The 12500-nt window shown below is 43.7% G+C and overlaps 1 protein-coding gene across 2 annotated transcripts in view; it reads left to right on the top strand.

Annotated features, from left to right (window-relative positions):
• Window positions 1-12500, top strand: part of LOC112247873 (E3 ubiquitin-protein ligase TRIM9) — an 88133-nt gene that overhangs the window by 38535 nt on the left and 37098 nt on the right. For both annotated transcript variants that reach the window (XM_042325158.1, XM_042325157.1), the window contains exon 2: window positions 12472-12500. This exon is cut by the window's right edge and continues 67 nt beyond it. In XM_042325158.1, the coding sequence (XP_042181092.1) occupies window positions 12472-12500 (29 nt within the window). The remainder of the gene's footprint in view (window positions 1-12471) is intronic.

The raw sequence follows: 12500 nt of genomic DNA, 5'->3' as shown, positions 1-12500 counted from the left end.
TTTCTCAGTGTTTTCTCCCTGTTTTCTCTGTGTTTTCCCAGTGTTTTCTCCCTGTTTTCCCAGTGTTTCTCAGTGTTTTCCCAGTGTTTTCTCCCTGTTTTCCCAGTGTTTTCTCCCTGTTTTCCCAGTGTTTTCTCCCTGTTTTCCCAGTGTTTTCTCAGTGTTTTCTCAGTGTTTTCTCCCTGTTTACTCCCTGTTTTCTCAGTGTTTTCTCCCTGTTTTCCCAGTGTTTTCCCAGTGTTTTCTCAGTGTTTTCTCAGTGTTTTCTCCCTGTTTTCTCAGTGTTTTCTCAGTGTTTTCCCAGTGTTTCCTCCCTGTTTTCCCAGTGTTTTCCTTGTGTTTTCTCAGTGTTTTCCCAGTGTTTTCTCTGTGTTTTCCCAGTGTTTTCTCCCTGTTTTCCCAGTGTTTTCTCCCTGTTTTCCCAGTGTTTTCTCTGTGTTTTCCCAGTGTTTTCTCCTTGTTTTCTCTGTGTTTTCCCAGTGTTTTTCCCTGTTTTCTCAGTGTTTTCTCCTTGTTTTCCCAGTGTTTTCTCCCTGTTTTCCCAGTGTTTTCTCTGTGTTTTCCCAGTGTTTTCTCTGTGTTTTCCCAGTGTTTTCTCCCTGTTTTCCCAGTGTTTTCTCCCTGTTTTCTCCCTGTTTTCCCAGTGTTTTCTCCCTGTTTTCCCAGTGTTTTCTCCCTGTTTTCCCAGTGTTTCTCAGTGTTTTCCCAGTGTTTTCTCCCTGTTTTCCCAGTGTTTTCTCCCTGTTTTCCCAGTGTTTTCTCAGTGTTTTCCCAGTGTTTTCCCAGTGTTTTCTCAGTGTTTTCCCAGTGTTTTCCCAGTGTTTTCTCCCTGTTTTCCCAGTGTTTTCTCCCTGTTTTCCCAGTGTTTTCTCCCTGTTTTCCCAGTGTTTTCTCCCTGTTTTCCCAGTGTTTTCTCCCTGTTTTCTCAGTGTTTTCTCAGTGTTTTCCCAGTGTTTTCTCCCTGTTTTCCCAGTGTTTTTCTCCCTGTTTTCCCAGTGTTTTCTCCCTGTTTTCTCTGTGTTTTCTCCCTGTTTTCCCAGTGTTTTCCCAGTGTTTTCTCAGTGTTTTCTCCCTGTTTTCCCAGTGTTTTCCAGTGTTTTCTCAGTGTTTTCTCCCTGTTTTCCCAGTGTTTTCTCAGTGTTTTCTCCCTGTTTTCCCAGTGTTTTCTCCCTGTTTTCCCAGTGTTTTCTCCCTGTTTTCCCAGTGTTTTCTCAGTGTTTTCTCAGTGTTTCTCAGTGTTTTCCCAGTGTTTTCTCAGTGTTTTCCCAGTGTTTTCTCCCTGTTTTCCCAGTGTTTTCTCCCTGTTTTCCCAGTGTTTTCTCCCTGTTTTCCCAGTGTTTTCCTTGTGTTTTCTCAGTGTTTTCCCAGTGTTTTCTCTGTGTTTTCCCAGTGTTTTCTCTGTGTTTTCCCAGTGTTTTCCCAGTGTTTTCTCCTTGTTTTCTCCCTGTTTTCCCAGTGTTTTCTCCCTGTTTTCCCAGTGTTTTCTCCCTGTTTTCCCAGTGTTTTCTCCCTGTTTTCCCAGTGTTTTCCCAGTGTTTTCTCCCTGTTTTCGCAGTGTTTTCCTTGTGTTTTCTCAGTGTTTTCCCAGTGTTTTCTCTGTGTTTTCCCAGTGTTTTCTCCTTATTTTCTCTGTGTTTTCCCAGTGTTTTCTCCCTGTTTTCCCAGTGTTTTCCCAGTGTTTTCTCAGTGTTTTCTCAGTGTTTCTCAGTGTTTTCCCAGTGTTTTCTCCCTGTTTTCCCAGTGTTTTCTCCCTGTTTTCTCAGTGTTTTCTCCCTGTTTTCTCTGTGTTTTCCCAGTGTTTTCTCCCTGTTTTCCCAATGTTTCTCAGTGTTTTCCCAGTGTTTTCTCCCTGTTTTCCCAGTGTTTTCTCCCTGTTTTCCCAGTGTTTTCTCCCTGTTTTCCCAGTGTTTTCTCCCTGTTTACTCCCTGTTTTCTCTGTGTTTTCTCAGTGTTTTCTCAGTGTTTTCTCCCTGTTTACTCCCTGTTTTCTCAGTGTTTTCTCCTGTTTTCCCAGTGTTTTCCCAGTGTTTTCTCAGTGTTTTCTCAGTGTTTTCTCTCTGTTTTCTCAGTGTTTTCTCAGTGTTTTCCCAGTGTTTCCTCCCTGTTTTCCCAGTGTTTTCATTGTGTTTTCTCAGTGTTTTCCCAGTGTTTTCTCTGTGTTTTCCCAGTGTTTTCTCCCTGTTTTCCCAGTGTTTTCTCCCTGTTTTCCCAGTGTTTTCTCTGTGTTTTCCCAGTGTTTTCTCCTTGTTTTCTCTGTGTTTTCCCAGTGTTTTCTCCCTGTTTTCTCAGTGTTTTCTCCTTGTTTTCCCAGTGTTTTCTCCCTGTTTTCCCAGTGTTTTCTCTGTGTTTTCCCAGTGTTTTCTCTGTGTTTTCCCAGTGTTTTCTCCCTGTTTTCCCAGTGTTTTCTCAGTGTTTCTCAGTGTTTTCCCAGTGTTTTCTCCCTGTTTTCCCAGTGTTTTCTCCCTGTTTTCTCAGTGTTTTCTCCCTGTTTTCTCTGTGTTTTCCCAGTGTTTTCTCCCTGTTTTCCCAATGTTTCTCAGTGTTTTCCCAGTGTTTTCTCCCTGTTTTCCCAGTGTTTTCTCCCTGTTTTCCCAGTGTTTTCTCCCTGTTTTCCCAGTGTTTTCTCCCTGTTTACTCCCTGTTTTCTCTGTGTTTTCTCAGTGTTTTCTCAGTGTTTTCTCCCTGTTTACTCCCTGTTTTCTCAGTGTTTTCTCCCTGTTTTCCCAGTGTTTTCCCAGTGTTTTCTCAGTGTTTTCTCAGTGTTTTCTCTCTGTTTTCTCAGTGTTTTCTCAGTGTTTTCCCAGTGTTTCCTCCCTGTTTTCCCAGTGTTTTCCTTGTGTTTTCTCAGTGTTTTCCCAGTGTTTTCTCTGTGTTTTCCCAGTGTTTTCTCCCTGTTTTCCCAGTGTTTTCTCCCTGTTTTCCCAGTGTTTTCTCTGTGTTTTCCCAGTGTTTTCTCCTTGTTTTCTCTGTGTTTTCCCAGTGTTTTCTCCCTGTTTTCTCAGTGTTTTCTCCTTGTTTTCCCAGTGTTTTCTCCCTGTTTTCCCAGTGTTTTCTCTGTGTTTTCCCAGTGTTTTCTCTGTGTTTTCCCAGTGTTTTCTCCCTGTTTTCCCAGTGTTTTCTCCCTGTTTTCTCCCTGTTTTCCCAGTGTTTTCTCCCTGTTTTCCCAGTGTTTTCTCCCTGTTTTCCCAGTGTTTCTCAGTGTTTTCCCAGTGTTTTCTCCCTGTTTTCCCAGTGTTTTCTCCCTGTTTTCCCAGTGTTTTCTCAGTGTTTTCCCAGTGTTTTCCCAGTGTTTTCTCCCTGTTTTCCCAGTGTTTTCTCAGTGTTTTCTCCCTGTTTTCCCAGTGTTTTCCCAGTGTTTTCTCCCTGTTTTCCCAGTGTTTTCTCCTGTTTTCCCAGTGTTTTCTCCCTGTTTTCCCAGTGTTTTCTCCCTGTTTTCCCAGTGTTTTCTCCCTGTTTTCTCAGTGTTTTCTCAGTGTTTTCCCAGTGTTTTCTCCCTGTTTTCCCAGTGTTTTCTCCCTGTTTTCCCAGTGTTTTCTCCCTGTTTTCTCTGTGTTTTCTCCCTGTTTTCCCAGTGTTTTCCCAGTGTTTTCTCAGTGTTTTCTCCCTGTTTTCCCAGTGTTTTCCAGTGTTTTCTCAGTGTTTTCTCCCTGTTTTCCCAGTGTTTTCTCAGTGTTTTCTCCCTGTTTTCCCAGTGTTTTCTCCCTGTTTTCCCAGTGTTTTCTCCCTGTTTTCCCAGTGTTTTCTCAGTGTTTTCTCAGTGTTTCTCAGTGTTTTCCCAGTGTTTTCTCAGTGTTTTCCCAGTGTTTTCTCCCTGTTTTCCCAGTGTTTTCTCCCTGTTTTCCCAGTGTTTTCTCCCTGTTTTCCCAGTGTTTTCCTTGTGTTTTCTCAGTGTTTTCCCAGTGTTTTCTCTGTGTTTTCCCAGTGTTTTCTCTGTGTTTTCCCAGTGTTTTCCCAGTGTTTTCTCCTTGTTTTCTCCCTGTTTTCCCAGTGTTTTCTCCCTGTTTTCCCAGTGTTTTCTCCCTGTTTTCCCAGTGTTTTCTCCCTGTTTTCCCAGTGTTTTCCCAGTGTTTTCTCCCTGTTTTCGCAGTGTTTTCCTTGTGTTTTCTCAGTGTTTTCCCAGTGTTTTCTCTGTGTTTTCCCAGTGTTTTCTCCTTATTTTCTCTGTGTTTTCCCAGTGTTTTCTCCCTGTTTTCCCAGTGTTTTCCCAGTGTTTTCTCAGTGTTTTCCCAGTGTTTTCTCAGTGTTTTCCCAGTGTTTTCTCCCTGTTTTCCCAGTGTTTTCTCCCTGTTTTCCCAGTGTTTTCTCCCTGTTTTCCCAGTGTTTTCCTTGTGTTTTCTCAGTGTTTTCCCAGTGTTTTCTCTGTGTTTTCCCAGTGTTTTCTCTGTGTTTTCCCAGTGTTTTCCCAGTGTTTTCTCCTTGTTTTCTCCCTGTTTTCCCAGTGTTTTCTCCCTGTTTTCCCAGTGTTTTCTCCCTGTTTTCCCAGTGTTTTCTCCCTGTTTTCCCAGTGTTTTCTCCCTGTTTTCGCAGTGTTTTCCTTGTGTTTTCTCAGTGTTTTCCCAGTGTTTTCTCTGTGTTTTCCCAGTGTTTTCTCCTTATTTTCTCTGTGTTTTCCCAGTGTTTTCTCCCTGTTTTCCCAGTGTTTTCCCAGTGTTTTCTCAGTGTTTTCTCAGTGTTTCTCAGTGTTTTCCCAGTGTTTTCTCCCTGTTTTCCCAGTGTTTTCTCCCTGTTTTCTCAGTGTTTTCTCCCTGTTTTCTCTGTGTTTTCCCAGTGTTTTCTCCCTGTTTTCCCAATGTTTCTCAGTGTTTTCCCAGTGTTTTCTCCCTGTTTTCCCAGTGTTTTCTCCCTGTTTTCCCAGTGTTTTCTCCCTGTTTTCCCAGTGTTTTCTCCCTGTTTACTCCCTGTTTTCTCTGTGTTTTCTCAGTGTTTTCTCAGTGTTTTCTCCCTGTTTACTCCCTGTTTTCTCAGTGTTTTCTCCCTGTTTTCCCAGTGTTTTCCCAGTGTTTTCTCAGTGTTTTCTCAGTGTTTTCTCCCTGTTTTCTCAGTGTTTTCTCAGTGTTTTCCCAGTGTTTCCTCCCTGTTTTCCCAGTGTTTTCCTTGTGTTTTCTCAGTGTTTTCCCAGTGTTTTCTCTGTGTTTTCCCAGTGTTTTCTCCCTGTTTTCCCAGTGTTTTCTCCCTGTTTTCCCAGTGTTTTCTCTGTGTTTTCCCAGTGTTTTCTCCTTGTTTTCTCTGTGTTTTCCCAGTGTTTTCTCCCTGTTTTCTCAGTGTTTTCTCCTTGTTTTCCCAGTGTTTTCTCCCTGTTTTCCCAGTGTTTTCTCTGTGTTTTCCCAGTGTTTTCTCTGTGTTTTCCCAGTGTTTTCTCCCTGTTTTCCCAGTGTTTTCTCCCTGTTTTCCCAGTGTTTTCTCCCTGTTTTCCCAGTGTTTTCTCCCTGTTTTCCCAGTGTTTCTCAGTGTTTTCCCAGTGTTTTCTCCCTGTTTTCCCAGTGTTTTCTCCCTGTTTTCCCAGTGTTTTCTCAGTGTTTTCCCAGTGTTTTCCCAGTGTTTTCTCCCTGTTTTCCCAGTGTTTTCTCAGTGTTTTCTCCCTGTTTTCCCAGTGTTTTCCCAGTGTTTTCTCCCTGTTTTCCCAGTGTTTTCTCCCTGTTTTCCCAGTGTTTTCTCCCTGTTTTCCCAGTGTTTTCTCCCTGTTTTCCCAGTGTTTTCTCCCTGTTTTCTCAGTGTTTTCTCAGTGTTTTCCCAGTGTTTTCTCCCTGTTTTCCCAGTGTTTTCTCCCTGTTTTCCCAGTGTTTTCTCCCTGTTTTCTCTGTGTTTTCTCCCTGTTTTCCCAGTGTTTTCCCAGTGTTTTCTCAGTGTTTTCTCCCTGTTTTCCCAGTGTTTTCCAGTGTTTTCTCAGTGTTTTCTCCCTGTTTTCCCAGTGTTTTCTCAGTGTTTTCTCCCTGTTTTCCCAGTGTTTTCTCCCTGTTTTCCCAGTGTTTTCTCCCTGTTTTCCCAGTGTTTTCTCAGTGTTTTCTCAGTGTTTCTCAGTGTTTTCCCAGTGTTTTCCCAGTGTTTTCTCCCTGTTTTCCCAGTGTTTTCTCCCTGTTTTCCCAGTGTTTTCTCCCTGTTTTCCCAGTGTTTTCCTTGTGTTTTCTCAGTGTTTTCCCAGTGTTTTCTCTGTGTTTTCCCAGTGTTTTCTCTGTGTTTTCCCAGTGTTTTCCCAGTGTTTTCTCCCTGTTTTCGCAGTGTTTTCCTTGTGTTTTCTCAGTGTTTTCCCAGTGTTTTCTCTGTGTTTTCCCAGTGTTTTCTCCTTATTTTCTCTGTGTTTTCCCAGTGTTTTCTCCCTGTTTTCCCAGTGTTTTCCCAGTGTTTTCTCAGTGTTTTCCCAGTGTTTTCTCAGTGTTTTCCCAGTGTTTTCTCCCTGTTTTCCCAGTGTTTTCTCCCTGTTTTCCCAGTGTTTTCTCCCTGTTTTCCCAGTGTTTTCCTTGTGTTTTCTCAGTGTTTTCCCAGTGTTTTCTCTGTGTTTTCCCAGTGTTTTCTCTGTGTTTTCCCAGTGTTTTCCCAGTGTTTTCTCCTTGTTTTCTCCCTGTTTTCCCAGTGTTTTCTCCCTGTTTTCCCAGTGTTTTCTCCCTGTTTTCCCAGTGTTTTCTCCCTGTTTTCCCAGTGTTTTCCCAGTGTTTTCTCCCTGTTTTCGCAGTGTTTTCCTTGTGTTTTCTCAGTGTTTTCCCAGTGTTTTCTCTGTGTTTTCCCAGTGTTTTCTCCTTATTTTCTCTGTGTTTTCCCAGTGTTTTCTCCCTGTTTTCCCAGTGTTTTCCCAGTGTTTTCTCAGTGTTTTCTCAGTGTTTCTCAGTGTTTTCCCAGTGTTTTCTCCCTGTTTTCCCAGTGTTTTCTCCCTGTTTTCTCAGTGTTTTCTCCCTGTTTTCTCTGTGTTTTCCCAGTGTTTTCTCCCTGTTTTCCCAATGTTTCTCAGTGTTTTCCCAGTGTTTTCTCCCTGTTTTCCCAGTGTTTTCTCCCTGTTTTCCCAGTGTTTTCTCCCTGTTTTCCCAGTGTTTTCTCCCTGTTTACTCCCTGTTTTCTCTGTGTTTTCTCAGTGTTTTCTCAGTGTTTTCTCCCTGTTTACTCCCTGTTTTCTCAGTGTTTTCTCCCTGTTTTCCCAGTGTTTTCCCAGTGTTTTCTCAGTGTTTTCTCAGTGTTTTCTCCCTGTTTTCTCAGTGTTTTCTCAGTGTTTTCCCAGTGTTTCCTCCCTGTTTTCCCAGTGTTTTCCTTGTGTTTTCTCAGTGTTTTCCCAGTGTTTTCTCTGTGTTTTCCCAGTGTTTTCTCCCTGTTTTCCCAGTGTTTTCTCCCTGTTTTCCCAGTGTTTTCTCTGTGTTTTCCCAGTGTTTTCTCCTTGTTTTCTCTGTGTTTTCCCAGTGTTTTCTCCCTGTTTTCTCAGTGTTTTCTCCTTGTTTTCCCAGTGTTTTCTCCCTGTTTTCCCAGTGTTTTCTCTGTGTTTTCCCAGTGTTTTCTCTGTGTTTTCCCAGTGTTTTCTCCCTGTTTTCCCAGTGTTTTCTCCCTGTTTTCCCAGTGTTTTCTCCCTGTTTTCCCAGTGTTTTCTCCCTGTTTTCCCAGTGTTTCTCAGTGTTTTCCCAGTGTTTTCTCCCTGTTTTCCCAGTGTTTTCTCCCTGTTTTCCCAGTGTTTTCTCAGTGTTTTCCCAGTGTTTTCCCAGTGTTTTCTCCCTGTTTTCCCAGTGTTTTCTCAGTGTTTTCTCCCTGTTTTCCCAGTGTTTTCCCAGTGTTTTCTCCCTGTTTTCCCAGTGTTTTCTCCCTGTTTTCCCAGTGTTTTCTCCCTGTTTTCCCAGTGTTTTCTCCCTGTTTTCCCAGTGTTTTCTCCCTGTTTTCTCAGTGTTTTCTCAGTGTTTTCCCAGTGTTTTCTCCCTGTTTTCCCAGTGTTTTCTCCCTGTTTTCCCAGTGTTTTCTCCCTGTTTTCTCTGTGTTTTCTCCCTGTTTTCCCAGTGTTTTCCCAGTGTTTTCTCAGTGTTTTCTCCCTGTTTTCCCAGTGTTTTCCAGTGTTTTCTCAGTGTTTTCTCCCTGTTTTCCCAGTGTTTTCTCAGTGTTTTCTCCCTGTTTTCCCAGTGTTTTCTCCCTGTTTTCCCAGTGTTTTCTCCCTGTTTTCCCAGTGTTTTCTCAGTGTTTTCTCAGTGTTTCTCAGTGTTTTCCCAGTGTTTTCCCAGTGTTTTCTCCCTGTTTTCCCAGTGTTTTCTCCCTGTTTTCCCAGTGTTTTCTCCCTGTTTTCCCAGTGTTTTCCTTGTGTTTTCTCAGTGTTTTCCCAGTGTTTTCTCTGTGTTTTCCCAGTGTTTTCTCTGTGTTTTCCCAGTGTTTTCCCAGTGTTTTCTCCTTGTTTTCTCCCTGTTTTCCCAGTGTTTTCTCCCTGTTTTCCCAGTGTTTTCTCCCTGTTTTCCCAGTGTTTTCTCCCTGTTTTCCCAGTGTTTTCCCAGTGTTTTCTCCCTGTTTTCGCAGTGTTTTCCTTGTGTTTTCTCAGTGTTTTCCCAGTGTTTTCTCTGTGTTTTCCCAGTGTTTTCTCCTTATTTTCTCTGTGTTTTCCCAGTGTTTTCTCCCTGTTTTCCCAGTGTTTTCCCAGTGTTTTCTCAGTGTTTTCTCAGTGTTTCTCAGTGTTTTCCCAGTGTTTTCTCCCTGTTTTCCCAGTGTTTTCTCCCTGTTTTCTCAGTGTTTTCTCAGTGTTTTCCCAGTGTTTTTTTTGTTTTGTTTTTTTACCTTTATTTAACTAGGCAAGTCAGTTAAGAACAAATTCTTATTTTCAATGACGGCCTAGGAACAGTGGGTTAACTGCCTGTTCAGGGGCAGAACGACAGATTTGTACCTTGCCAGCTCGGGGGTTTGAACTTGCAACCTTCCGGTTACTAGTCCAACGCTCTAACCACTAGGCTACGCTGCCGAAAATACTGTTTTCCCAGTGTTTTCTCTGTGCTTCCCCAGTGTATTTTCTGTATGTTCCAAGACATTCAAATTCCCTGGTCAGACTACATCCCATGCCCAAAACCCCTTATGTCTATAATATGGGGTCATTCATTGAAATGTAATTCCCAAGTTGCCACAGCGGAAGTTATACATTCTACTGTACTTGGAGTGCACACACAAATACGTTTTCCATATGTTTATTTATGTGAGTGTCACGCCCTGACCATAGAGAGCCTTTTATTCTCTATGTTGGTTTGGTCAGGGTGTGACTAGGGTAGGTACTCTAGTTTTTGTATTTCTATGATGGCCTGGTATGGTTCCCAATCAGAGGCAGCTGTCTATCGTCGTCTCTGATTGAGGATCATATTTAGGCAGCCATTTCCCCCACTGTGTTTTTGTGGGGTCTTGTTTGTGTGTAATGGCCTGTGAGTACTCCATGACTTCACCTTTCGTTTTGCTCTTTACTGTTGTGAGTTTTATTTAAATTAAACATGTGGAACTCTACGTATGCTGCGCCTTGGTCCATTTATTCGAACGATCGTGACAGAAGATCCCACCACTCACGGACCAAGCAGCGTGCCCAGGAGGAGCAGAGATCCTGGGCCTGGGAGGAAAGCCAGGAGTGGAGGACATCCTGGGATGGGACTTGGGATGAAATAATGGCAGGAGACAAAAGCCTGCCATGGAAGCAGGTGGAAGCAGCGAAGGAGAGACAGAGACGTCACTGTTGGTTTGGCTGGAGAGGCAAGACAGTCGCCCTAAGAAGCGTGTTGGCCGTCCGATGCCACCTGTGTCAGCTCCCGTATATCGTCCTGAGGAGCATGTCATCTGCCCGGTACCATCTGTGTCGGCTCCCGTATATCGTCCTGAGGAGCATGTCATCTGTCCGGTGCCATCTGTGTCGGCTCCCGTATATCGTCCTGAGGAGCATGTCATCTGTCCGGTGCCATCTGTGTCGGCTCCCGTATATCGTCCTGAGGAGCATGTCATCTGTCCGGTACCATCTGTGCCGGCTCCCGTATATCGTCCTGAGGAGCATGTCATCTGTCCGGTACCATCTGTGCCGGCTCCACGCACCAGGTCTCCAGTGCGCCTCCACGGTGTTTGTTTGTTATTTAGCCTGCTCAGATTTCATTGTTCATATTCAAGCCATAGCTGATATCTTTCATACCATTTCAGCCAAAAACAGTCTACTTAATTGTATATTGTATGTTTTCATGTGTTTTTTTGTTTAGTTTTTTTGACAGACATTGGTTAATTGATCATTGACAGCCCTCATTTGGCCTCCTAATTCTAGGCAGGTGGTTAACCCTTTACTCTCTTGGGAATTGGTCTGTATGGACTAAATAAATGTATGGACTATATATGAAATGGTTCTTACAGAAGAAGCATGAAAATGCAGAACCATGGTAGAAAATGGAAAGGAACGATTCATGTGAAAATTATTAGACCAAAGGTGAAGGGGAAAAAAAACAGTTCAACAGAATCAAGACTGAATCCAAACATTACACTGTTGATTTTTATGGGCCTTTAACATTTACTGTACTTTTCACCTTATTTGTTGATAAATGAAATCTGAAAATAGTCTTGTTGGGTTGGTGAAACATAAGACAAACAAATTACAAAGGTTTGAGTGAGATGACTAAAAGAGTGTAAGTTAATAAGGTTTACCTGGAGACGATTGGACCTCTGAAATTAAAATGGACGAGCCCTTCCTTCAAAAAAAGACATTTGAACTAAACCCTCCCTGAACGTTTGAAAAAACAAAACTTCTCTACACCCAAAATCAAAATGACAACAAAGTATATAGCAGCGAACATGCCTACCATTTACTAGAGACTTAGATATGCAGTTTTAGAAACTGTTCCTTGTCCTGTAAGCATTACATGGCAACGCAGGAATTTTTATAGTGCACAGGGCTGTGAGCCAGAAGGTTGTGGGTTCACAGACCACCGTGGACAAGAATAGGGATGGAAACATCTCCTTTAGAGTTAACGCATTGCATGAATCTATCATTGTATGTGCGGGGTCTGAGAAAAAAAATGTCCTTCTATAAACATTTCATGCAATTCTGTCAAATGTTTTACATGACTGGAGACCTTAGCAGAATCTTACAAGCTAAGAATGGACAGAGATCGGAGTATGGGTTCATCTTGTCATATTTCTCCAATGCCAAATCAGTGTGTTATGTTTGCAGCGAAACTGTCCCCTGTTCGGCAAAGTCATTAAATCTGAGACATCATTAGGAATCTGAGTTTGGTACTTAAAAAAAGTTAGGCCAACCAGTCAGAGTCAAAAACAAAAAAGAGTCAAAAAAGAGTTTAAAAAACATGTATGTTTGCCTGCTCCTCTTTGTCCGTGGCTTTAACCCCAACGAGAGGTCACAAGCGTTTCCCCAAAACATATTTATCTTAAGCTAACAAAAGGTGGTAGGTCTTTCTGCCATTTTCTTTAATAAAAAGGTCTATGGCATACCCTCTCATTCCCTTCTCAATTCAAGTCTAGGTTTTAACTGATCAGCCCTTCACTGAAACGAAGGTAGGCTATTGAAAGAGTGCATTGTGGGTGGAGAAATTGAGCATCCCTGTGGTACACAGCATCCCTGTTGTTGACTCTAATGCTTCCCACAGTTGTGTCAAGTTTGGCTGGATTTCCTTTGGGTGGTGGACCATTCTTGATTCACACGGTTAACTGCAGAGCGTGAAAAAACCAGCAGCGTTGTAGTTCTTGACACACTTAAACAGATGCGCTCTGGCACCTAGTACAATACCCCGTTCAAAGGCACTTAAATCTTTTGTCTTGCCCATTCACCCTCTGAATGGCACACACATTGTGTTCTGGAACTGAGGGTTGTGTTCTGGAACTGAGGGTTGTGTTCTGAAACTGAGGGTTGTGTTCTGAAACTGAGGGTTGTGTTCTGGAACTGAGGGTTGTGTTCTGGAACTGACGGTTGTGTTCTGGAACTGAGGGTAGTGTTCTGGCCAGATGAATCAGAGTCTCCCTCTCACCCTCTCTTCCGCCTCAGTCCTCCTGAAAGATAAAAAGCTTTGTCCCCACTTGGCTGATCTCTAGTCAGTTCACTCAACGGCACACAGCACTCAGGGTTACTGTTAGGAGGTGCGTGTGTGTGTGTGTCAGACCACGCCCTCACTCTACCCCACAACCACCTCCGACCCCCTCCCCCAACCACCTCCCACCACCAACCCCGACCACCCTCCCCCACCTTTGGCCACCCCTCACCCACCTCCGATCCAATCCCTTCACCCCAACCACCTCCGACCCCTCCCCTCCGCCGACCTCCGACCCCCTACCCCCCAACCACCACTTCCAACTCCGCCGACCCCCTACCCCCAACCACCACCTCCAACCCCCCTCTGCTGACCTCCGACCCCCTACCCCCCAACCACCTCTGACCCGCCCACCTTCAACCCCGCCTCCCCTCCTCCCAACCACCTCAGTCCAATTGATTGATTGATTCATTCATTCATTAATTGATTCACATGGACGTGTCTAATGCTGACCATGTTTCTCTCTCGTCCTCCTCAGGGCCAGCTGTCCCAGGCCCTCAACATCCT

This window comes from Oncorhynchus tshawytscha, linkage group LG08 (genome assembly GCF_018296145.1).
Source record: "Oncorhynchus tshawytscha isolate Ot180627B linkage group LG08, Otsh_v2.0, whole genome shotgun sequence".
In the NCBI taxonomy this organism is placed as follows: domain Eukaryota; kingdom Metazoa; phylum Chordata; class Actinopteri; order Salmoniformes; family Salmonidae; genus Oncorhynchus; species Oncorhynchus tshawytscha.
The sequence above is the reverse complement of the archived record's forward strand: the minus strand, read 5'-3'. Positions and strand labels throughout refer to the sequence as shown.